Source organism: Stegostoma tigrinum, chromosome 21 (assembly GCF_030684315.1).
Source record: "Stegostoma tigrinum isolate sSteTig4 chromosome 21, sSteTig4.hap1, whole genome shotgun sequence".
Lineage (NCBI taxonomy): Eukaryota > Metazoa > Chordata > Chondrichthyes > Orectolobiformes > Stegostomatidae > Stegostoma > Stegostoma tigrinum.
Genome location: NC_081374.1, coordinates 37,085,688 through 37,112,593, shown reverse-complemented (window position 1 = coordinate 37,112,593; position 26,906 = coordinate 37,085,688). Strand labels below are relative to the sequence as shown.

At 40.1% G+C, this 26,906-nt stretch overlaps 1 protein-coding gene across 3 annotated transcripts in view; it reads left to right on the top strand.

The window, feature by feature from the left end:
• Nucleotides 1–26,906, top strand: part of LOC125463000 (zinc finger protein 76-like) — a 62,444-nt gene extending 35,538 nt beyond the window's left edge. For 2 of the 3 annotated variants that reach the window (XM_048553595.2, XM_048553593.2), the window contains 8 exons: nt 8,712–8,787; nt 9,434–9,559; nt 15,544–15,723; nt 18,016–18,252; nt 19,752–19,903; nt 21,690–21,854; nt 22,278–22,412; nt 26,350–26,906. In XM_048553595.2, coding sequence (XP_048409552.1) covers nt 8,712–8,787; nt 9,434–9,559; nt 15,544–15,723; nt 18,016–18,252; nt 19,752–19,903; nt 21,690–21,854; nt 22,278–22,412; nt 26,350–26,454 — 1,176 coding nt within the window. In that variant the 3' untranslated portion in view covers nt 26,455–26,906. The remainder of the gene's footprint in view (nt 1–8,711; nt 8,788–9,433; nt 9,560–15,543; nt 15,724–18,015; nt 18,253–19,751; nt 19,904–21,689; nt 21,855–22,277; nt 22,413–26,349) is intronic. The other variant, XM_048553594.2, reaches the window with a different exon arrangement.

Here is a 26,906-nt window from a genome sequence, read left to right as displayed (position 1 = left end):
CAAGTTGCACGAACCTCAGATGGGACTTGTTCTCAGACTTTTATTTCCCAGTTGCCTTATTCTCCAGCATAAATGAAATGGTAGGAATATGAAAATAAACCACCACAGTTGGCTAGAATAATAACAGGCTGCAGATGATTCAGAAATGGTCATGTAACCTGCTTGCATTATGCCACAAGATTTATTTGCATCACATAGTTGGTTATTGTTACCATCTAGTGGAAGCAGTCAGTACTGTAATGCACGCTCTCATACAAATTTTAGCAGTTTATTTTACTGCTTACAATCCTTTCAAAGATTATAGTAAACCAATGCCAAAACAAGGGGAACATTTAACGTGGAAAAATTTTACCCACAACTGGTTTTTGGATCACAGTCATTGGATACGATATCAGGAAGCACTTCTTCTCATAACAAGAAAGAGAAGCTGATACTCTGTGCTCCAGCCCCTATTCTTCTCCTAGCAATTGGTTGAGGCAGAGGTCAACAAAAGAAATTCAGAACCGAAGGTGACATATTTCGCTTTGGTAAAGCCACGAAGTTTTGTGGAACAAAGGCATAATGATACAGTTAAGGTACAGAAACAAACAAAAACTTCAATTGCCACAGAAACTTAGCAGGTCTGACAGCATCTGTGGAGAGAAAACAGAGTTAATGTTTCAAGTCAGTTGCCCATTCTTCAGGACTAGAAGCAGCTGGAAATAGTGGTACATATGCTGATGGTGGCAGGTGAGAGGCAGGGAGATGCTGTTCATTGAGGAATGAGCGGATAGGTTGAAACGAAGCCCAGAGAGGAAAAATAAGGGAGGCAGACAAAGGGACTGTTGACAGTAAGCAAGGGAAGAATAGAAGCTAGATAGGTGATAACAGGGACTATGAACAGATGAAAATGGATTTGCTGTGCTGAAAGCAACCCATTTCATGACTGGACCTGGGGCTGTAGTAGATAATAGACAAGGAAGGCAGTGTTCATGCCCTGAAATTGTTAAACTCTGTGTCGAGCCTTGAAAGCTCAGTTGTCGTTTCCCTCACATGCACTGAAGCTCACTGGAACTCTGCAGCAGGCCAGAGACACAGAGATGTTGGCCAGGCAACAAAGTGGTTTGTTGAAGTGGCTGGCAACTAAAAGCTCAGGGTCATTGGTGTTTGCCAAAGCAGTTGTCCCAATCTATATTCGTCTCCCCAGTGTGGACCATACAGTCAACTAGATTGATTGAAGTTCGGATAGATCGCTGCTTTGCCTGGAAGATTTGCCTAGGGCCTTAGATGGTGAGAAGACAGGAATTAACAGGGCAAGTGTTGCACCTTCTGTGATTGCATGGGAAGGTGCTGTGGGGATGAGGGGAAGTATTGGGAATGGAGGAGGAATGGACCAGAGTGTCCCAGAGGGAACACTGACGAGAGGGGAGGGAAATATGTGTCTGTTGGTGGCATCTCACTGGAGGTGGCTGAAATGGCAGCTGGTGGAGTGGAAAGTGAGGACAAAGAGAACTTTGTCTTTATCTTCAGTGTGGGAGGAGAGGGAAGAGATGGGATAAAGGCAGATGTGCATTAAGTTCAGGAAATGCAGCAGACACAGTTAAGCGCCCTGTCAACCATGTAGCAAGGAATCCTTGGTTGAGGGAAAAGGTTAGCATGACTAATGCCACCCCACCTGCCCCCACCAGAAGTCGGTATCCTCAGATTAGAGGCAATGGAAAAAATGCAACGCAGACACAAATTACAGACTGGGAGGATAGATTGAGCAATTTAAATTTAACTTAATATAAAAAATATTAAAGAGCTTACTGATAGCCAGTGTCAGGCTGAACATTGTGGTCATTCTAGGTTTGGTGTTGAAGAAGTTTAAAGTTAAAGACAATTATTTATATTTTTGATTAGAAGCAGCAGCTGCTGGGTTGAAGTTTTTTTAGAAAGATCTCTGTCTATGGCACCTGAATGATAAAGACCAGCAAGCACAGTTCAAATCATGCAAGTTAAATGGATAGAGATATAGGAATTCTCTCAGGACCTGCATTCTCCGTGTTTCATTTGTTTGAGCACTGGTCTGCAGAGAAAACAAGTTCTTAGGTAAGCAAAGATTAACACAAGCTTCTGTCTGTAACTGACAAGTGTCCCAAATGGTCGTGGCTAGTGAATTCCGCTTGCATGGCTAACGTGATTAGAATTCTTCCAGACACATTCCTTTCATAATCAAACTTCCTCTCTGAGTGATTACATGGCTTATCCCTACCTAATTGGGCAATCAGATGTTTGTCAGCAAGCTTTGTGAATGTGGTGGGAGAATGTTCACACTCTTCCAAGGCTGTTGTTCCTATCAAGGCTTTGTAGACAGGTTGGCTGAGATATTCTATTTTGGAATTAAAGTATAAGAGCAGGTGTCTTAGATGCTGGTACATCCACCAATGCCTGGGGTGAATTGTCTCGTGCTGCTTAGCTCGTTAGCCATGTATACACGATGTTGTGCAAATGACCAGGCGAATCAAAAATGGCAAGCATGCAATTCCCAAACCCGGCTAAATCTTCTGGGCCATGGGTTCTGATGCCATATTTAAAGGTCAACAAGAAACTGTATTCACCAGGAAGTGTTCTTACTCATGTGACTCATATGTCTGTGTCACAAATATCATTTTAGTTCAACCATCCAGGACTTTATGGTCATAGAGTGCTCACTGTATCACAGCTGCTTTAGTGGTGAGGTTTGCACGTGCACTTTAGCTTTCACCAAAGTTGAGGTCAGAACCACAGTTGAAAGGAAAGGTTATCATTTTACTACATAGGTAAATCAAATGGAATATTAATTCACTCCTTCTGCCCAGCTCTGGCATCTAAAAAGTAGCTAGCTATAAGATTATCTTTGGCTCAGAAGACTTTTTTGTTTTCATCTCTTTGGTTATCTTGGTTCATCTTGTGATCCTCACCTTCATCTCTGAGGTTTTCTCTTGCTGTTGCATCTTCTGAGCCAACACTGTGAAAGTGCAGGGTGCAGCATATCACTATGATATGGGACACCCTTATGAGGTATACTGCACGGCACCATCTCACTCATTCAGGCGTAGAAATCTGATTTTTAAGAGGCTTGTGGCCTTATACAATGGTTCTGGTGTGGGCACAATTGTTTCACTTCTTTGCATTGGTCTGAAGATTACTTGAAGGTGTTGTCAGTCAGGTATGGATGAGGCATCCCCTCGCTGACCATCAGTCATTACTGTAATGGCTGAGGGCCTTTGAAAGAGGCTGGCACCAGTGAGTAGTCCAGAACTCAGAGTCATGACAGCTGTCTGGATATCTAGCACAGGGCTGCAATGTTTGCTGTTGTGATCACAAATGATGCAAATAGAAAAGTAGCGGGATGCTTTTCAGTTGACAAAGACTGCTGGTCCATTTACAGGGTGCTCTGACTATTACGTGGATGTGATCAATTGTACTCAGAACCTATGGGAACTCAGTGATGGCCTGACTTCCCATGTCAAAGGGGAAAGAGATAAATTGATGGACACTGGCGAAGACAAGGGTATCTTAATACACCTCTGAGTTGACAATTACCAAGTGCTACAAAGGTCCCATTAGTTCCCTGAAACAATCAACTGGCATATAAACTAAAAGTCAGCTGTTACATTTTGTCACCACGGTAAGATTCCCGGCCAGTTCAGCAGCTGGCTTAGGTCTTTGGCAATGACTCCAGACATCCACATGGCTGGAACTCATTTTTTAGATAGACACTCTCATGTCTGGTTGAATCTTTGTCTTGCTTTTTATGTTAAGGGCTTTTCAAATTGTCATATATCACTTTTTTTGGGTAATATACTCATGTATATCCATTGAAAGAACATTGGCAGTCCGTGTGAATATGTTCAGTGACTGAGCACCAAGACAACCACACTGCAGAAATAAAGCATATCACCTATCAGAACCTGATTTCACTCTGGAATCCGACTTGTCCTTGTGGTGTGAGGGGATTACTCCTTACTACAACATCACAGGAGCATGGAGATATGTACCACAGCTGCAATACTGCCTAGCTTGACAATATCCCATCTCCTGCAGAATAAACATCTTGCCTCCTTGAACGTGACACATGAAAGTGTCAGTGTGACCTTGGCAAAAAGAGGCCCTACGTCATCCTCCTCCCTACCCCCAATGCCAAGCCTCTCCCACCATCAAGCAAAGACATGAAAGCTGCAGTGTCATGAATCACAATCCAGTGGCTGTCTATCATTGCCAATGGGGAAGGTGATGTTTTGAGACCATTTCCTTTGCTCCGTTGACTATTCTGGACCTGAGAGATGTCAAAACCCCAATCAGATTACAGTGTACTTTCATTCAGTATTTCATGAGATTGGGTCAGAAATTGATAACATGGACTATGTCGACATGCTTCTTAAGTGAAAATTAAAGGTAGTTTGTTAATATTTGGGAAGCAATGGACTCCTGATTACTTGAGCAGTCCCTTGATTAGTTTCACACGGCAGCCGTCAACTCCACCTCATTTCAGGAAAGATGTAACTTTTCCCACTTTGGATCCATCCTTGTTGATCATCACAAGTGTTTGTCTCTGGTCTGTAACGTCCAGTGTAAGGAAAAGTAGTAAAGACCTTAGTAAAGCAATTCACTGCCTAGGTCACCATGGCAGGAAGGGAATTAAACACATCTTTTACCATAGGAGACATGTGACATTTGCAAAGCCTCCGTCACCTGTACAGAACACACTAAAACCATGACTGTCACTGCCATGAGTATAGTATATGCTCTCAAATGTGAATAACGAGTATCCTGTGGTGATTGAAAAGACTTAAAGAAAATATTGCAAAAGGCATCATGCAATGGATTTTCAGAATGAACCAGTGAGCTTTAAAATTTGCATTCACCGTAGACAGTTGCAGGCTTTGTCTCTAATCCATATAGACATTATTCTTTACCTCCCCAGTCTTTTCACTGATTTCTCCAGTGATACTTTACCCTCCCTAAAATTTGGTTGAACCCCTTTAATTTTTGATGAGTGTTTCTGTTTAAACTCTGAAGTACTTACTGCCGAGATGCTGCTGACCTTGCATTCTGTCCAGATTGAGGCTAAGTTGACCCTGACCTGCCTTGAAAACCTCTCATTACTTTGAGACCGTCCCTTCCCCTCACCCTCCCCTCCCCCACCCCAATAGTCTCGATTGATTGGATCCATGCCCTCAGCTAGCCAATACAACCATCCAGACCTGAGGTACCCACAGCCACATGATGCTATGAATAGACTCTAAGTACAACCTGTCCAAGAAAATGACTAACCTATCGTCCCACCTGCCTGGAATTCCCATTGATCACCGGACTGGAATTAGACCAACCCACGCCCTCTTCACCACCACCACCACACACACACACACACACACACACACCCGCCCCCCCCCCCCCCCCCCCCCCCCCCCAGACCAGAAATAGCCAATCATTGTTCCTAGGAGTGTGTTTCTGGAACCATCTTTTCTTTAGCATGAATCTGATTGCTTTTTAAATCATGCATGAAGCTAGTTGAGTGCATTTTGCCAATGTCATATTCAGAATGCCAGGACACAATGAAAAAAAACATGGAAAAAATATTGCACATTTCTGTCACACCCACAATATTGCTATAAATAAATCCTCCATTTTCTGCTTTGAGTTTTGCTTTACTTGATATCTTGATTGGAGTGGGAGGACAGAAGTATTAGTGCTGCAGATCAACATTGCACAAACTTGCGAGGGAATTACTGAAAAACAGAGTTACAACTGTAACACCATAACAAACAGGAACATGAGTAGTCTGGTCAGCCCCTCTAGCCTGATCTGCTATTAATAGGATCATGCTCAATGGAATTTGCTCATCTATTTTCCTGCCCCTTTGTTGTAATGCTAGTTCTACTATTGATCAAGAGTCTATTTCAGTCTTAAATGTAGACAAGGTTTCTGCTGTCCACCACAGCTCTCTGTGGCAAGGAGCTCCACAGACACTCAGCTCTCTAAGAGAAGAAATTCCTCCCCATCTCTTTAAATTGGTGTCCCTTGGTTCTGAGATTATGCCCTCTGGTCCTAGACTCTCCCATGAGGGGAAACGTAATGTTTCAGCATTTATCCTGTCAAGGCCCTTCTGGCTCTGCTATGTTTGACCCAGATCTCTTCTCATTCTTCTAAACACCAATGAATTGAGTCCCAACCCCTCTAGTTTTTGCTCATGAGACCATCCCTCCAAACTGGGGATCACCCTAGTGAATCTTTGGTGAAATGCCTCCAATATCTGTACTTAAATAAGGGGACCAAAACTGCTAATACTTTTCCAGATGTTGTCTACACAGCACATTACATAGTTGCAGTAAGACTTGCCTGCTCTTACATGCCACGTTTCTTAAAAAAAGGGCCAGTATTCCATTAACCTACAGGTGTGCTAGCTCTTTGTGTTTCGTACACAAATACCCCAAGTCCCTTTGTGTTGCAACTTTCTGCTGTTCTTTTTCTCCATTTAAATTGTTTTAATTTCTCTTCCAAAGTGAACAACTCTGCATCTTCTCACATCATACTCCTTTATCCAACTTTTTGATTGCTATCCTATCAATAAGTACATTGTAGCTATCAATGCCTCTCAGTAAACTGTTTGTATCCCTTTCACAATCCGTCTTTCCACCTATTTTTGTGTTGTCTGAAAATTTAGCTACAGCACATTCACTCCCTTCCTCCAAGTCATTAATATACACTGAAAACAATTGCAGTTCCAGCATTGATCCCCTGTGGTCAGGGGTTACCAATCTGAAAAGGAAACTCCCTAATCCCACTTGCTGTTTCCTGTCCATGATTCTATTCATGCCAGTATATTACCTCCAACACCATGGGCGCTTAGCTTATGTCTTAATCTTTTGTGAGGTGCATTCTCGAATGCCTTCTGGAAGTGTGAATACTGGTATCCCTCTATCCACTCTGGTTGAGACTTCCTCAAGAACTTTAATAAATTATTCAGACACTATTTCCCTTTCATGATGCCATGCTGACTCTGATTGATTAGATCATAATTTTCCCACTGTTCTGCTGTTATTTCCTTAATAATTGATTCCAACACTTTTCCAATAATACATGTTAGGCTAATCGGCCTATAGTTACCCACTTTTTGCCTCCCTCCGTTTTTGAATAGGGGTGTCACATTCACAGTTTTCTAATTCTCTGGTACTTCTCCAGAATCCAGCAATATTTGGATAATTACAGATAATGCATCCACTATCTCTATAGCTCCCTGTTTTAGGATCTCAGGCTGCAAGCCATCAGGGCTAGGGGACTTATTTGCCTTTAGCTCCATTACTTTGTCTGATACTACTATTTCAGCAATAGTGATGGTACTTAATTCCACCCGTTATTTTTCAGTATTAATGGAATGTCTAAGTATCTTCCACTGTAAAGACTGGTGGAAAATATTTAATTCCTCTGCCATTTCCTTGTTCCCCAAAACCATCATCCGAAATTTATTTTCTAAGGAGCCTGTTGTTAACTTTGACCTCTCACTTCCTTTATATATATATTTAAAGAAGCTGTTATTGTCAGCTTTTATTTTCCTTGCAGTTTGTCTGCATTGTTGATTTTCTCTGTCCTTATTTTCTGTTCATGCCAGTATATTACCTCCAACACCATGGGCGCTTAGCTTATGTCTTAACCTTTTGTGAGGTGCATTGTCGAATGCCTTCTGCAAGTGTGAATACTGGTCTCCTGTATCCACTCTGGTTGAGACTTCCTCAAGTCCTTATTATATATTAAGTAGCTTTTGCTAGATTCTGATTTTATCCCAGACACAAGCTTTTTCTTTCAATTTAATACTCTTCTTAACTTATTTTAATTTGTACGTACTGAGCATTAACTAAACCCATATCTCTATTGGCTTAATGAGAGAAGTAAATTTTGTTCTATTCCTGGTTTGTGTCACTTCTTTGTTCTCAGAAAATGTAAGAGATAGGATGCCTCAAATTTCATCAGTGTCCTTGAGTTGGAGAGAGTGAAAACATCAACAAGGGTTTCACTGAACTTGTTGCGTAGCAAGCTGTCATGAAGAAGTGTACATCTGAATATTGGGGGAGAACACAACTGGCATTAGGTACTGGGTTGTGGAGCAATGAGAGCCCATGCATTTATATCCTTGAGAGAAGAAACACCTCTGGGAGAAGAGACAGGAAGATGAAGGGCCATTGTAAAAAATTCATAGAATCATAGTATCCCTACGGTGTGGAAGTAGGCCATTCAACCCATTGAATCCACACTGACACTTTGAAGAGCTTCTCACCCAGAATCCCCCACCCTATCCCTGTAACCCTACATTCCCCATGCCTGATCCACCTCGCCCGCACATCTCTGAGCACTGTGGGCAATTTAGCGCGGCCAATCTACCTAACCTGCACAACTTTGGACTGTGGTAAGAAACCAGAGTACCTGGAGGTGACCCACGCAGAAATGGAAATAATAGTATGACAAGGGGTTTACCATAGTGATGTAATTTCAGGGTTTAGACAATGAGCATAAATGGTGTCAAGTAAGCTGTAATCTGATTCAGTCCTGTAAAGTAGCAATGAACCAAACATACAATCACTGAAGGAAGACACTTAAAATCCATTTAGAGCAACGCTGCATATCTGCAGAACAGTTTTTTGTTTGTGACATAGTAACTGACACATAAAAAGAGTGTTGAGTTTTAATTTCACTTTCCTTTTGCTACATTAAAGGTTCATGAGCGGGCTCACACTGGAGATCGACCATACCGATGTGAACAACCAGGCTGTGGAAAAGCATTTGCGACAGGTAATGACTGAAACATAAATTGTACAGGAAGTCAGGTTCATATTCTGGGAAAATTATGTTAGTTTAGTTGTTAATAATTGTATTTTCAAATTGAAATTGAGACATATTGGGTATGAACTTTACTTTGCTGTCATAATGAGAGAGTTGTGACTATGTTTGTGTATCAGTGGGTTTATCTGGTAAGCAGATGACTCAGGAGATGAGGACAATTGCAGATTTGATCATTGATTTGCGCTTTATTGACCTAACCTCAACAGGGTGATAGTTTGTGCACTGTAAGTGGGTGCAGTGCCTTTAACCTGCCCAGAGTCTTCCCCATTCATGGCTTGCATTCCAAAAAATATTTTAAAATCTCCCATAAGCTGTCACCAGGAATGCACAAAAGGCCTATTCATGCCCTTAAGCCTTTTTGCCTTCCTTCCTATCAGTATGTGTCTTGATTCCCTTTGTCAACTAACATCTTAAGACCCAGATCTGAAGAATTCTTTGACACATGAGAACTGCATCAGGTCACCCAAACAACTATTTTTTAAGAAATAATGATTACTTTAATTAGATCAAATCTGCAATTGTCCTCATCTTGTGAGTCATCTGCTTTCCTTCTTTGAGTTCTGTATTGTTGCAGTTCTTTTTTGTTCAATTCCAGGTTATGGATTGAAAAGTCACACCAGGACGCACACAGGAGAAAAACCATACAAATGCCCTGAAGACACATGTAATAAAGCATTCAAAACATCAGGAGACTTACAGAAGCATATTAGAACACACACAGGTTGAGTAATAACTTTGTAGCAATTACATAGATTATTAACCCTTAAATGTATGGATTAGAACATGAACCAATTTTAAAATTTGTATTTATGACTTTGACTTGATTTAGAACAAAATGTACATTTTATCTTTAGTTATTTGTTCCACTTTGCTATGTTGTGTCTTAGCTGAATGTGGCTCATTCCTAATCATTTCATTAGTGAACTTGTAGTGAAAAGTCACTAAATTTTGTGGCCATCAGGTGATGTCAAGATCTAGTTTGCTGGTGAATATCTGCCAACACTTATTGCCTACAGATTAATGAATTAGTGAGTGATACTGAAAAGATAGAATCAAGCACAGAATTATATTTAAGGTAGAAATTATGGGGATGTAGTGGATAAAGACATTGGAGTGTTTGATCAGCCATGATCAAACTGAATGAGTGGAGGCAGGTTCCAAAAGCTGAATGGCCTACTCCTATTCCTATACCGCCCTGTCAAGCATCACTTGCAAGTTAACTTTTGTGAGGTACCAGAACATACTGACTGAAAAGATGCTGTTGATAAGAAATCATTTTGATTCAGCACTGTAGTTTTGCTCTTTGTTTAAACACAGATCAGGCCACAGTGTACACAACTTCTGGAGGGCACTAGATTGGAATGTTGGCCAAATGTCCAAAGTTAATAAAGTCCACATTTCTTACTGACATTAATTAAGATACATTGCTGAAAGATGATGTAAATGGATTGTTTGACATATGGAAAAGGAAAAGGATAGTGCAGAAGTTAGGTGTCTAATTTGGGGGAAGGCCAATTTCAGTATCATTAGATAGGTTCTGGCAAGCATAAACTGGGAGCAGCTACTTTCCGCTAACTTTACATTTGGAAATTAGGAATCTTTTTAAAAGTAAACTCGTGAGAATTCACGGCCAACGTGTTCCTCTAAGAGTGAAGAGCAAAGACAGAAAAACCAGGGAACCCTGGATGTCAAGATATGTCATAAATTTGACTTAAAAGAAAGAAAAGGAAGCATATGTCAGATGCAGTGCCTAAAAATATTGAGTGTTCAGGGAATTGCTTATAAAAGAAATCAGGAGGGCAAAGAGGGCCACAAAATGTCTTTGGCAGATAGGAACAAGGGAAACCCCGAGGCTTTTTAATAAATATTTTAAAGGTAAAAAGATTACTAGGGAAAGAGTGGGACCTATTAGAGACCAAAGGGGCAACGGTGCATGGAGCCAGCAGACATGGATAAGATCATACATGAATACTTCTCATGTGTATTCACAGAGGGGAAACATATTATACCTGAGGATTTCAGTTGGAATGGTGAGGTTCTAGAACATGTTAAGATTAACAAGGAGGAGGTATTAGGTGTTTTAACGGGCATGAAGGTGCATAAATCCCAAGGATCCCAGATTGTTATAGGAAGCAAGGAGGGAGACTGGGGCCCTGGCAGAGATATTTCGCTGGCCACAGGTGAAGTGCCAGATGATTGGAGGACAGCTATTGTGTTTCCTTTGTTCAAAAAGGCAGCATGATTAGGCCAGATAATAATTATAGACCAATTAGTCTGATGCCTGTGGTAGTGAAATTATTAGAAATAATTTTGAAGAACAGAATTAATCAACACTAGGAAAGGCAAGGATTGATTTGGAATGGTCAGCACAGATTTGTTAAATGTAGATCGCGTGTGACAAATTCAATTGACTTTTTTGAAAAGGTACTTAAATATATTGATGAGGATAGTGCAATTGATGTGGCTTACATGGACTTCAGCAAGTGCTTTGACAAAGTCTCACATGGGATAATAGACAAAAAGGTAAGACCCCATGGGATCCAAGGCAAATTGGCCAGCAAACAGGAGCCAGGGGTTATGTTGGGGGGATGTGTTTGTGATCAGAAGCCTGTGACCAGCAGTATATTATAGAGATTAGTGTTGGGATCCTTGCTTTTTGTTATGTGCATTAATGACTTGGATGTGAGTTTTGAAAGTATAATGCGTAAGTTTGCAGATGGCATGAAAATTAGCGGTGTGTTTGATACTGAGGAGGATAGATACCTGGTAAATTGGGCACAGCAATGGTAAATGGAATTTAATCCTGATAAGTCCAAGGTGGTGCATTTTGGGGGTGTCCAATACACGAAAGATATATACAATGATTAGCCAGTCCCTAAGAGATACTGAGGAACAAAGGGATCTTGGTGTTCAAATCCATAGAACCCTGAAGACATCAGTGCAAGTAGACAGGGTGAAGCCATTTGGGATACTTGCCATCATTGTTCGGGATGTAGAATATAGGAGTAAGGAGGTCTTGTTATTGCTTTATAAACTATTGGTCAGGCCACAAATGGAATACGAGTTTTTGTACCTAAGATGGTACCGGATAATGGCAACTCTACACTTTTCACTGTACTCCTATAATTCTGTACTCAAGTACACATGCCAGTACGGTTTTATTGTAAGTTCTGGTTGTTGCACTATTGGAAGGATGTGATCGCCTGGGCGACGATGCACAGGACATACACCAGGATTTTGCCTGGGATGAAAAGTCTCTTATGAGAAGAGACTGGATCGGCTGGGTTTGTTTGCCATGGAGCAGGGCTGGCTGAGGAGACATCTGATTGAAGTATATAAAATTCTGAGAGGCATAGACAGAGTAGATTGTGAGAGAGTTTTTTTCCCATGTCAGATGTGTCTAAGACCAGAGGATATAAGTTTAAAGTGAGAAGCAAGTCATTTGTTGGAGACCAGAGAGAGATTTTCTTCACCCAGAGTGTGGTAGAAATATGGAACATGCTATCTGAGAGGGTGGTGGAGGCAGGTACTCTCGTAACATTTAAAAAAAAATCTAAATGAGCACTTAAAATGCCAGGGTGTAGTACATTATGGACCAAGTGCAGGTAAATGGAGGTTAATGTCATTCGATTGGTTGGCATAGACATGATGGGCCGAAGGGCCTGTTTCTCTGCTATATGACTTTATGAATGGTTTGCCAAAAGTTGTATATTGTATAGACTTTAGAAGAAGTGTAGCCAACTTGTAAATCCTTTTGTTGGGGCTCCTTTAAAATGTGCTGTAAGTTTATTAAAAGCAATTCATATGTGAACTATTGAACATATAAATACTTGATGATGAGTATTATTAACCTGGATTAAGGTTCAGATTGACTTAGGAATTCTGGAGATGTATTTGCTCAGTCTTCCTCATTTTGCTTCAAATGACAGTGGCTATACTTTAAAAGTATGTTGTTGGTTGCAAAGCTTTTTGTGAACGGTGTAATATGAATGGAAGTTGTACCACTGCATTCATATTGTACATTTTAAAAATTGGGGATGTTGGTGTGAAGGTAGCCTGTGGTAGTGTAACTTAGACACGCATAAAAGCAGTTCCTTGTAACTTGTCCTTTGTTCATCCCATCCTCATGGGGATGAATGCAGCTTGGGGTTCCAGTTACATATTTGGTAAATCTGCAATATGCTGAGTCATCAATTGTGCACTACCTGATAAGAGTGGGAGATTAGGGGAAGAAGCCATTTACCTGGTCACAATTAACAAAGGTTTTTTATGCACAGAAGTGCTCTTACACACAACTTTTCACTCCTCCCCAACACTAAATCACCTGTGATTTTTTTTTCTCTCATTTATTAACCACCACCAGTAAATCACCCATGTTCCCGTTTAAAGAAATTACATGCAGAGCCCTTTAAGGGCAATGCACACCATCAAAGATGGGGGAGAAGTAGGGAAATTAACAAGGATTCAGTATAACTGGAAAGTCATTTCATCTGTTCTCAATTTAATTTTAACCCCCCTCCCTCCCTTTTCTCTGTCTTTCTCAGGACAGATTGTGGTTATCCAGGTTTCTGTATATTTAATATGCACTCTCATAGCAGTCATTTTTCATATTTGAATATGGAGATTTATCCATTATCAATGTGAATATGGTAGAGGCAGGTGAAGATCACAGTCAAGCATAATCAATCTTTCGTCTAATTCTGCAAATATGTACCCACTACCTAAAGTCACATTTCATGGTGATCAGGAGTAAAAACCTTGCTTGATATTCTGCATTTCAACTGTGATGACGTTGAAGGCTATTAGAACATAGAACATAGAACAGTACAGCACAGAACAGGCCCTTCAGCCCACGATGTTGTGCCGACCATTGATCCTCATGTATGCACCCTCAAATTTCTGTGACCATATATGGATGTCCAGCAGTCTCTTAAATGACCCCAATGACCTTGCTTCCACAACTGCTGCTGGCAACGCATTCCATGCTCTCACAACTCTCTGTGTAAAGAACCCGCCTCTGACATCCCCTCTATACTTTCCACCAACCAGCTTAAAACTATGATCCCTCGTGTTAGCCATTTCTGCCCTGGGAAATAGTCTCTGGCTATCAACTCTGTCTATGCCTCTCATTATCTTGTATACCTCAATTAGGTCCCCTCTCCTCCTCCTTTTCTCCAATGAAAAAAGTCCGAGCTCAGTCAACCTCTCTTCATAAGATAAGCCCTCCAGTCCAGGCAGCATCCTGGTAAACCTCCTCTGAACCCTCTCCAAAGCATCCACATCTTTCCTATAATAGGGCGACCAGAACTGGACGCAGTATTCCAAGTGCGGTCTAACCAAAGTTTTATAGAGCTGCAACAAGATCTCACGACTCTTAAACTCAATCCCCCTGTTAATGAAAGCCAAAACACCATATGCTTTCTTAACAACCCTGTCCACTTGGGTGGCCATTTTAAGGGATCTATGTATCTGCACACCAAGATCCCTCTGTTCCTCCACACTGCCAAGAATCCTATCCTTAATCCTGTACTCAGCTTTCAAATTCGACCTTCCAAAATGCATCACCTCGCATTTATCCAGGTTGAACTCCATCTGCCACCTCTCAGCCCATCTCTGCATCCTGTCAATGTCCCGCTGCAGCCTACAACAGCCCTCTATACTGTCAACGACACCTCCAACCTTTGTGTCGCCTGCAAACTTGCTGACCATCCTTCAATCCCCTCATCCAAATCATTAATAAAAATTACAAACATTATGTTTAAAAAAAGGAACACAGGACACATAGTCTGGAATGGGCCATTGATTCCTTGGGCCAGTTTTGTCAAGCAATAAGATTGTAGTTGACCTGGTTGTGATCTGAATTCCCTTCCTATTTATGTTGGCATGGTTTTGTGTGTTCGCCAATGCAGAGCAGACCTCAACACATTTCTTCAAACAGTACTTTGCACTGTATATCTAGTGAGCTTGTACTAAATGTCCCTGTCCTTAGTTACTCTAGATCCGACCTTTCAGCAGAGATGACTGTGTGATATTTTTCTACATTTGATATAAATAGATACACCTCTATTATAACAATATATTGTAGCCTACCTCACTGGTTCATCTGCATATTACTTAATTCTTATACCAATATTGTCCCCTAAAACACCTGACTCCCTTGTCTTTCAAAAATGTAACTCCATCAAATTCGATGATCCAGACTCCCCTGCTTTATGGGGAAGAGAATTCTACAAAGTAACAAACCTCTGCAAGAAATATTTCTCTCCTATCTTAAAGGGAAAGCTCTTAGTTTAACTCTGTCCCTAGACCACTAGTCAAAGGGAAACATCCTCCTGATATCCTCAACTTGAAATCCCTCTGGATCTTCTCCTCCTAATTCCTAATTTCCTAACCCAAGGAAACCTAACCAGATAAATAGAAAGTGGGAAATAACACCAGCGCTTCGTCGGAGGCTCACTGATGATGTTACTTAGAATGGTGACGTAATGCTCCCTTCATTATTGCAGCGAAGATCAACTAATTCAGAAATGGAACATGGGACCATGTATGATTCTAGATCACAAAATGCAATGCAATTACTCTCTAAGCCGTCAACGTGCCATGAGAAAATAACTGAAGTGGCTAATATGAATACAATTTGGCAGTAACTCAATCAAGGAATAGATACTTTTCTGCCAAATATCAATGGGTCTGCTTTTTGAACAGGTGAGCGGCCATTCAAGTGTCCATTTGAAGGCTGTGGTCGATCTTTTACCACTTCCAATATCCGTAAAGTTCACATCAGAACGCATACAGGAGAAAGGCCATATATCTGCTGTGAACCGGGCTGTGGTCGAGGGTTTGCCAGTGCAACTAACTATAAGAACCACATGAGAATTCACACAGGTACGTTGCAGTGTTGAGCACAAAGCTGAATTGATTTATGCAGCCACACTGCTGGAGCATGTAGCAAATTAAATCAAGTGAATAGGTAGAAAATTTCCCATGAGATTGTATTACTTAAACTGTTAGATGTTATGCGATGAAATTGCAATGTGTGACAGGGTATGATTGTATTCATGGATGTTTGTATGAAATTCCTTTGCTATTTAAGGGATCAGCAACTCTGCTGAAACAAGAAACACAGAAATTTCATAAGCATACCAACATGTTAAAGCATAATATGCATTTCACTGCATTGCCGGAAGCTTTTGTGATATGTTTGCGTCCATGCTTATTTCAAGTGAAAAGGCCAAATAATTTGATACAGATTCTACAAAAGTTTGCAAATCTAATATAAAGCAAAGAATTGTGATGCTGGATATCTGAAACATAAACAAATTATTGACAAAATTCTGAAAGAACTGCAGACACTAAATCAGAAATTGTTGGAAAAGCTCAGCAGGTCTGGTGGTATCTGTGGAGAGAAATCAGAGTTAATGTTTCGGGTCAAGTGACCCTTCCTCAGAGCTGATGGTAGCTGGGAAAATGTTGGATTATATGCAGAAGATAAAGTGGAGGAGGAGGAAAGGAGTAAACGATAGGTGGGGATTCTCTATTGCTGGAGCTTTGTTCATTCAACCTTGACAGTTTTTGTAGCATCTTTTCTGTAACTAAACCATACACAGTGGGTTTCCCTTGTCAACTTTGGAGAGTCAGTTATATGACACTAGTGCCCCATATTGACTATCATCAGTTACAATCATAAATAAATCAAATTAAATCTTAAACAGGAACTTCCCTATAGAGCATAGCTGGTTTGATTAAAACCTTGAACATATTGTATAAAATTTAATGTTTATTGGTGATACAGTTTTAAAATATCATCACATTTTAATGAAGTTAAAGTGCTTTGAGCATCAGCAGTTCCCTTCATCTCATTATTAGATATTAGATGCCCTACAGTGTGGAAACAGGCCCTTCAGCCCAACAAGTCCACACCGCCCCTTGAAGCATCCCACCCAGACCCATCCCCCTATAACCCACACCCCTGAACACTACGGGCAATTTGGCATGGCCGATCCACCTAGTCTGCACATCTTTGGTCCGTGGGAAAAAACCGGAGCACCCGGAGGAAACCCACGCAGACACTGGGAGAATGTTTAAACTCTACACAGACAGTCGCCCGAGACTGGAATTGAACCCGGGTCCCTGGTGCTGCGAGGCTGCATTGCTGACCACTGTGCCACCGTGCTGCCCATATCTCTGGATTAAATGCTGTAGATTGTCAAAACTCTGCCAACTGAAAGTCGTGTGAGGCAAGGGAATCAAAGATTATCGGAATGGGAATGTGAGATTCAAAACACAATCGGATTAGTCATGATCATGTTGAGTGGCTGAGCAGGCTCAAGCAATCAAATGCTCTTTCTGTTTCTGTTTCTGTTTCTATTCTATATGTTCAAGACTCTTGTGGCTTCTCTAACCTGATTTTGCTCTAGAATCAGACATAAGTTGTTCAGTAAGCTTGCGCAAGGAATATCTTTATCAACTACGCATTAGAAAGTGAATTTAGTGAAGGTCCTATCTGCTGGAGTGTCAGGTTTTACAGCCCCAAAAATCCCTAGTTCAGCAGCTTTTCATATATACTGACTTGGTTGTCCTCAACGAAGGTACAAATTGGGTTTGCAGTCAGAGGCTGACCAGAGATGGTAGGGAGGATCAGCCACTTTTCCACCTTCTAACTGTTGTTCAGGAATTCTAGCTAGATAGAGTACAGATGCTCAGATTTCAGCTCTGAGCTCCTTTGGAAACACAACCAATCAACAGTTGGGATCCCCAGATGAGGACACCAGAAAATTAGTCTAAAGGCAAGTGACTGTAGTTTACAGGAGACTAGAAATAAACATGAAGTATTTTCCTTTCCAAAATTATGGCTCCATTCTGCAATTTTTTTTAAAATTCATTCACTGGATGTGAGCATTGCTGGCTTGACCAGCATTTATCCCCCATTCCAAGCTGCCTTTGAGAAGATGGTGTTGAGTGCTGCTTTCTTGAGCCACTGTTTTGTGTGAGTAAACTCAGTGCTGTTAGAGGGAATTCCATGTCAACTTCAGTGAGCTAGAGAGATTTATAAGCAGTCTGCATCAAATAAAATGTTAAAATATGTCAACTGTTAACAATATTATAAACAAAGGCTCCTGTGTTTTGATTCGAGTTGGAAAATTCAAATTTTGCCTGATTAACTTTACTCGCTCTCAGGAGAGAAGCCCTATGTTTGTACAGTACCAGGCTGTGGGAAACGTTTCACAGAGTATTCCAGCCTGTACAAACACCATGTGGTCCACACACATTCCAAGCCATATAACTGCAACCACTGTGGAAAGACATATCGGCAGACTTCTACATTAGCCACACACAAACGCACTGCACATGGAGACATGGAAGCGACAGAAGAGAGTGAACAGGCCTTGTTTGAACAGCAACAACACCAGCAAGGTAGGTTGTCAAGTGGTTGTCATTAACTATTGTCAATGCTCTTCAGTTGTGCTTTTATCGTTTAAGCAATCTTCCCATGAAGAGTGATGAGGCGATGCATTCATTCGAATGATGGACTTTTTGAGCACTTGGAAAATTACTTGTCGGCTCTCAGCCTTGTTCGTGGGCAGTTACAATTTCCTCAGCTTTTGCAGTTAATTGTGACTTCTGTATCTGTATTTTAAAAGGAATTTTTGATGTTAGAAGAATTACACCTTGCGGGTGACAAAATATTCACATTGCTGAATAAAGTATTGAAGGAGCTCGGCCATCTCAGTATGGGCACTTTGTTCAAACTGGATAAAATAGGAAAAGTAAATGGTCAGGTACCAAATGTGTGCAAATATAAAATAATCCAGATGATAGGAGCTTTTTCCTTGTGCAGGGGGACTTTTTTACTTTTTGTTTAAATTCTTGGCTTGTGCAGGAAGTGCAGATTTTCTGCAACAGTTAAACTGTAGCTGTATGATTCTGCTTTTGTAGGTAATATTACATCATGGCCACTGCAGTCTACTGAATTTATTTTGATCACCTGTTTGAGATCAAGAGGGATTTCCCAGATTTTCTTTCTAGAATTGGTTTAGGGTTTTTGAAGACTTATTTTCTTGCCTTTCCAGGGGACTCCTTGGTTCCTGTTGGGTGTCATGGTGCTTTATGGCCTCATTAGTGTTTGGGATGAGCTTGAGGGACTGCATAGATTGAAGTGATCAAGAGAACATGAAGTGGCAAGCAGGTGAAAGATGAAGTGACAATGTAGTCATCAGGATAGTTTCATGCCTTTGTGGTGAAGTGAGTTATATGAAACAAGACAGTACGTGGAGAGAAGTTAAGGGACAGTGACTTGGAGAAGTTGTGACAACAGACTGGGCAAATTCCCAAAGATTAGATTAAGAGAGCATTCATAATTGTAATATAATAGGAGATTTGTCAGTTTTTTTATAATTATTTTTGCATGTGATTGTACGTTTAAAATGGTGAGTGATTTTGGGATTCTGCATAAATGCACCAGTAAGTGTCCCTGTGAAGATGACGTTACATAATCTGTTACTTTATAGAGCAAAATTGAATTCTGAGCTCTTGGCTAAATGCAAAGGATTCTGGACTATTTGCCTTCTGTTATAATAACTGCATGTAAATATATTATGGTTGCTGCATTATTTCACATCATCTGTCCCAAATGCTGTACCTACCATGTTCTTGACTCCAGATACAGACACCTTTATAGGTAGAAGTCATGGAAATGAAAGTTACGACATAAAATCCATCAATTGTTATGAATGGAAACAGTTCCCTGGGGTTCTGTGTCTGTATCTGGAATAAAAGATCAATGAAATTGCCATCTTACCATTAATAATTTTGGCCGTGCTTTATATTTTCTGAATGTGAGTGCTCATGACATCTTTGTTTTCATGTGTGTTGAACTCAACCTCTTTAATTCCATATATTTGACTAATTCATAGCAACAGTTATTGAACCCGCATTGAAAAGGCCGCGCTTCACGTACCTTTCAGGGGTTGAAGGTGACGGTGGAATTCCTACCCAGGTTACCATGGTAACCCAAGATGGGCTTGGATCTCAAGTAGCCCTTATATCACAGGATGGTACACAGCAGGTATGACTGAAGATCTGTGTGTTTGAATTGTGTGGTCATTTCCACCTTCACCTATGAAATCATTGTGATTATATTCTGGCTGAAATGAAAGAGCATTAGCAGACTTTTAAAGCTTTTTGCAGAATTCTCCCCCTCTTCTCCTTGTGGTTTTGCTCAGGTGGTGCTGTTTATCCTTTGCTATCTTGCTCAAGTAACCATGCTTCGTCATCCATGAGCCTCAGTGGTGAGCTTTGATGGGCTATTTGGTCAGAAAGGGCAGTACAACTAAATCTGAGTTCTCTTTGATACCACTAAACTTGGATGTTCCAGTGGGTACCATTAATAACCAGTCAAGAACAAGAAAACCAGCTAATGTGTTGCTCCTCCATTCAGCACACTGCGGCCAATTTTATCCCCAGCAGCTTCTCCAACTAATTCAAACAACTTATCACAGACTTGATGGTGGGGGTGCAGCGTGTGTGGTTTAAACCCTGAGACCTGCACTGTGTAGCTCAGTAACACACTTCACCGACTAAGATAGAGAGAAAAACAGGGTTGTTTATTCTTTTAAAAGTTGTTGTCAATCACTCAGTCTACCTCTCGCCTCTGAATCAGAAGATTTTGGTTTCAGTCCTACTTAAGAACATGGAAACAAAATCAGGCTGACACTACAGTGGCAGGACATATGGATGGGGTTGTGCCAGAGGTGCTGCCATATTGTTGAAATGTTAGGCTGTCTCAAATGGATGAAATAGATCCCATGCCAACATATTCATCACTCAACCAATATCACAAGAAAAGATTATCTAGTCATTGTTGGGTGGAAGCTATCTATGTGCAGGTTAGCTTCAATGCTGTACACTACAATGCTGTAAAAGTACCTCATCACCTGTGAAATACTTGGAGATGTCCTGTGGTGTGTACAAGGTGTTATATAAATGCAAATCTTTCAAGTCTTTTTCCCCCAAAGATGCCCAATACTATTAATAGCAAAGCTTATTCCTGATGAACTGGAGTTATGATATCATCATTGAAACAGTGGCCAATGGATTCCTAAGCTATTTCTGGCATGGGTGAGAAATAGACTGTCATGTTGTGCCATTAGAGTTAATTCCTTCATTCCCTTACCAGCTGACAATTTAATACTAGAGTACTCACTGATTAACCGTGCTTGGTAGACCCCATATAAGAACATAAGAAACTGGAACAGGAGTAGGCCACCTGGCCCTTTGAGCCTGCCACGCCATTCAATAAGATCGTGGCTGACCTTTTTGTGAACTCAGCTTCACTTACCCGTCCACTGACCATAACCTTTAATTCTTTTACTGTTCACAAATCTATTTGTCCATGCCTTATAAACAGTCAACGAGGTAGCCTCAATTGCTTCACTGGGCAGGGGATTCCATAGATACACAACCGTCCTCAACTCAGTTGTAAATCTGCTCCTTCTTATTTTGAGTCTATGCCCCTAGTTCTAGTTTCACCTGCTACTAGAAACAACCTCCCTGCTTCTGTCCTGTCTATTCCTTTCATAATTTTATATGTTTCTATAAGATCCATCCTCATTCTTCTAAATTCCAACGAGTATAGTCCCAGTCTACTCGGTCTCTCCTCATAAGCCAATCCTGTTAACTCCCAAACCAACCTAGTGAACCTACTCTGTGCTCCCTTCTAGTGCCTGTACATCCTTTCTCACATAAGGAGACCGGAAACCATATGCAAGCAGTTTTGTAAGTTTGAAATGTTTATTATTATTTAGCAGTAATCATTTCAACATTTTCCTAAAGAAGAACATTGTTAATTGCAGGTTAGTCTGTCACATGAAGACTTGCAGGCTCTGGGAACAGCTATCACCATGGTAACTCAAGATGGTACTACAATCGCTGTACCCACACATGAGGGTGACCTCACAGGATCACCAGGGGCTCATACAGTTACCATGGTCACAGCAGATGGTACAGAAGCACAACAGGTGTGTCACAATTTGCAGCATCATTACTTGAAATGGATATAATTAAAGATGCTGAAAATATTAAATGCAATTGTTCATCCTGCTAATCAATTTTATATTTGAAGGCAAAAAGTTTAGGCATGATCTATTTTGTGGACAGCAGTTTGCTGTCATGGCTCTGCTAAAAGCCATCTCCTGTGAGGCATCTTTGACAGTCTTTATGGAATTGTTCATGTCTGGACCCCCTCAAATAACCAAACTTCAACAGCCCAAAACTCACCTTTTTCTTGTCCATGTGAGCAGTGTATTTATAATGTATTTTTAGATTCTGAATTCTCAACTTTTACGTGCAGTTTCACTGAAATGGATTAAAACAAACAGATTGTTAGTTTATACGTACAACAAGCTTTACATAACCATCAGTTGTGAATTTTATTTTGCCAGGTTGCTATAGTAACATCGGATGGGATGGTAACTGGGGACTCTGCTTTAGCAGCTCTTCATGCAGCTGAGGTGGTACAGCACCATCAGCAAGTTGCATTAGTAGCAACTGCTAATGGCACACAGATAGCAGTACAGGTGGGTAAGTGTGATGATGTGTTAAACTGAACAGTGTCTGTTCAAAGCCACAATATCATTTTTAAAAAGAAAACAGATAATAAGCCATGAAATAATGGAAAGTCATTCCATTCAGTACATCCAATTGAATCCACCATATGATTAGTATGCCATAGTAATTTGTGGTAATATTAAGATGCTATGTGAAAATTTGTTCACTTTACCTTAAATCATTGAAGAAGAGTTGATAACTGCTGCTGGGAAATATTTACAGGAGAAAGTTTTATCTTTCTCATCTGTTGTATTTGTTACTGTACTGAGTGCTTCAGATTAAGGTTTAGACTGTATTTGTGATGTTAGTGGCAGTAAACCAGATATTTGAGGGGCGGGGTCATCTCATTCACAACTTTGTGTCATTAGTTTTCTGTGACAGTGAATCCATTCTGTGTACTATTGAATGAACAAGTGGTGTTGTGCAAATTGATTAAATAGTATAGTAACTGTTTAAACTGGAAGATGGTTTCTGCCAGGTGCTTTTACGTTGCAGTATGCTTTGACATCTGATCTTAGACAAGTTGCTTCAGTGCTTCGTTGCTATCTGAGCAATGCTACCTGTTGCAAATCTGACTCTGCCATGCACAAAGCTCTGCTCCCATATGGAAAAACATTAATGATGCTGACAATGTGAGATGCATTCAACACATTTCAATTGAAGTAGTTTTATTTCTGACATTCTCCACAGGAAATTCCACGCTGGTTGTCAGTCCACTGGAGATATACTCCAAACCAAACCATTGTGATACTATGCAGGATCAACACTTGACCCTGGATTTACATTTGTCTCTTCCTTTCACTGAATCTACATTCTTCAACTCAAGTGGAAAGTAAAGAGTCGAAGGGGAGGTAGAAGCTAGTAACTATTGGCTTCATTCCTGGGATGGCAGTACAGACTGATGAGGAGAAATTGAGTTGGTTAGGATTGCATTCACTAGGCTTTAGAAGAATGAGGGTTGTGAGTTCTCGTAGAAATCTATAAAAGCTTAACAGGACTAGACAGCTTAGATGCAGGAAGGTTGCTCCTGATGGTGGGGAGACCAGAACCAGAAGTCATAGTTTAAAGATAAGGACCAAAATTTAGGACTGAGATGAGGTGAAATTTCTTCACCCAGAGAGTGGTGACCCTGTGGAATTCACTACCACGAAAAGCGGTTGAGGCCAAGCATTGTTTTCGAGAAATAAGTAGATTTAGCTCTTCTGGCTAAAGAAATCAAGAGTCATAGGGGGAAGGTACAGTATGGGTATTGAGTTCAATGATCAGCCATTGTCAGAATCACTAATGGAATAGGCTCGAGGGGTCAAATGGCCATTGTTGTTCCTATCTTCTATATTTACGTTTCTGTGTAGCAAAGTTACACCACATCCTTGAGGTGCTATTGATTTTTCTTACTGTTGTGCATTCCAAAGTGAGGTCACCAATTTAACGCCCTATATCATGCCACTTTGGTGTCAGTGTACACATACACCTGTTACATATTGTTCCCAAAGTAACAGCTTAAATGGTTCCAAAGAGGCTGCCAATGGCTCGCTAACTTTAAAAGTCATACGTAGGCATTGAGTTGAATCCAAATGTTATTTGATTCTAGAATTATGGTACTCCAATTATAAAATTGACTTTTACAGTATAGGTCATATACTGTAAAATTTTACATGATTTATTAGCATTTTTGCAAATCAAACTATCCTACGCAAGAAGAGTAATTAATATGCTTAATATATTTTCATACTGTATATAAACAGGAAGGTTCATTGAGGAAATATAGCAGATAAATTTGTGCAGAAAAAGTAAATCAGATGAAACGGTTTGAATTTGTTTTGAACAATTTTATTAGTTGTTTATCTTTTCACTGCTTTTCTTTCCTTGTGTCTGTTCTTAGTCGAGGATTGAAGTTTTTTTCTGTTGATGTTGTCATTTTATTTCTTCCATTGTCATTATTTCCTTCAGTATGCTTTTCTCTCTGCAATTATTTCCTTCTCTATGTTTCTGTCATGTATTGTCCAGATCTACTCTAATGCACGCAGTGGAGGAGATGTGGAGGGTTTCTTTTAGTCATAAATGGGAACCATAATTATGATTAGAGATGACAAGGTGTAGAGCTGGATGAACACAGCAGGCTGAGCAGGAAAGCTGACGTTTCGGGCCTCTTTCTGAAGAAGGGTCTAGGCCCAAAGCATAGGCTTTCCTGCTCCTCTGACGCTGCTTGGCCTGCTGTGTTCATCTAGCTCTACACCTTGTTATCTCAGATTCGCCAGCATCTGCAGTTCCTACTATCTCTGAAGCAATTATTATTACTTTAGTTTTGAAAAGTAGGTTTGGTCATGACTTTACTAATAATCTCAGTTCCCATTAAATATGGATGTCCTGATAAATTTATGTCCAGTGATTGATTGCAAAGTGCTTTACCTAGATAAAATGAAAAACATTGCAGTATTCAGACAAGTTTATCCCTTTTAATTCCTTTTACTTTTCTGGGCTAGAGAAGTAAAATGACACAAAACTTTAACTTGTAGCAAATCCCTAATTACACCAAGGCTCCCAATTATGTACATCTGTCATGTATTATTCAAACTGTATTACTCAAACATATAAATGAGAATATATGCTTAATGATATTTAAAGAATGGAATATGAAAGCTTACCTTTGATTATTGAGTTTACTATTTAATTTTTTTTACTATTCTCCAATCTATATTTAAAAATAAATTTACTGTAGCTGGTTGTGATAATGTACTGATAAATTAGTAAATTGAAACAATGAAAATTGAAATATTTAACTAGTAGCTTGTTTGATTATAGACTAAATTATTAATTCCAGCTACACTAAATCAGAGATTTAATTCTTCCTATCTCAATTTATGTGAAAGAACCAGTCACTGGGATTAATATGTTCCATAACCCCATGAAAGCTCCATTACATGTGATAACCATTATCTGTAGAACTCCCATTCCTGCTTTGAGTTACCTCAGTTGTAATCCATTGCTAATTGGAGGAAAAGCTAAAGTGAATTTATGTTGTCCCTGGTGAGCTATCTCCTGCTCGCTTATAGCCACAGACATTACTCACTGCAAAGCAACTTTGGGCACCCTGGTTGATTCTTCAGCTAAAGAAATAATATCACTTGTTAGTAGAGTGTTTACATTCCCTCTGAAATAATAATGCTGCAGGAAATCGTTCTGCTTTTTACTGCTGTGGGACAAGGTTTCTGTATGTCATTCAAATCAAAATGGGCGGGATTTCAGCAACAGCCTTTTAAAAGAGAATGATGATTTTGGTTGTTCGACTAATAAGATTGATCAGAATAGGTGATTTTTTTTTAAAAGCTACACACAATTTTTTACACTTGTCAAAGTTATTGCAGGACATTAAATCCAATAACTTCAGTAATAGCCAAGATAGGGTACAAGGTTTATTTTAGTCTCTTAAGTAATCAAAAATTATCTGATAATTTAATAGCAAAGGGATATAACATAATCCTGTGGATTTGTGATCTGTCAGTAGGATATGCAAGCAAAAGAATTGTATGGTACTTGTGACTTAAATATTACTATCATCTAACTTGGGTAAACCTTCATAAAGAACATAACAATTGTGAATTGCTAAATCACATTCACAGAGTGACACAGTGCTCCAACCCCCATGAATTATTTTTTAAATGCAGTCATTGTCATTTATGCTTAGTAGGGAGCCTCACACAGTAAATGAATTGGTGGCCAACTGGTTGAGAGATGAACATTTAGAACAGGTCAAATTACAACAGTAGTGGCATTACACTTCTCTTAATTATCCTTCTGAACTGTACAAGTTAATGAGCTAGCAGCATAATGTTAAAATCAGCTGAAACTCAGGACCTCGCCACATCAGCTGATTTGGTAATCGCCTATCAATATTTGTCTCTTTAGCTGGAGGAACAGCAGACATTGGAGGAAGCTATTGGCATGGCAACAGCAGCAATTCAGCATGAAGGATTGACACAGGATACAGTCATGACGGATAATGATCCATGAAAATGGAGACCAGGAATCAAGTGCCACATACAGGAATGAGTGAGCTGTGGTTTGCTACCTAGTATTGTTCAATGAAATCCTGGGAATCAAACTTAAACTACTCACAGACGAAATGAGTCTTTTCTCAGGACTAATAATTTACTGTGTGTATGTTGATCTCAACTCAGGTGATTTTACACAATATGGTAAAGGTTTTATGATGAAAACGAGTTTTAGAGCTGCTGTACTGATTGATAGACTTGTGGATTTACTTGTACAATATAAGATATAGTTTTATTAAATTTCCATAGTTTTGCTTTTTATTAAAAATGAAATGTTTACTGAAACTGGTGTAGGGTTGGCTTCTGTGCAGAGTTGGGAAATATATCAGGCTGGCCATTTTAAGGGCAATCAGTGACAAATTTTCAAAATGTGTGTGCTGCATTTTGAGGTCCAGCATTTGATGCTATATG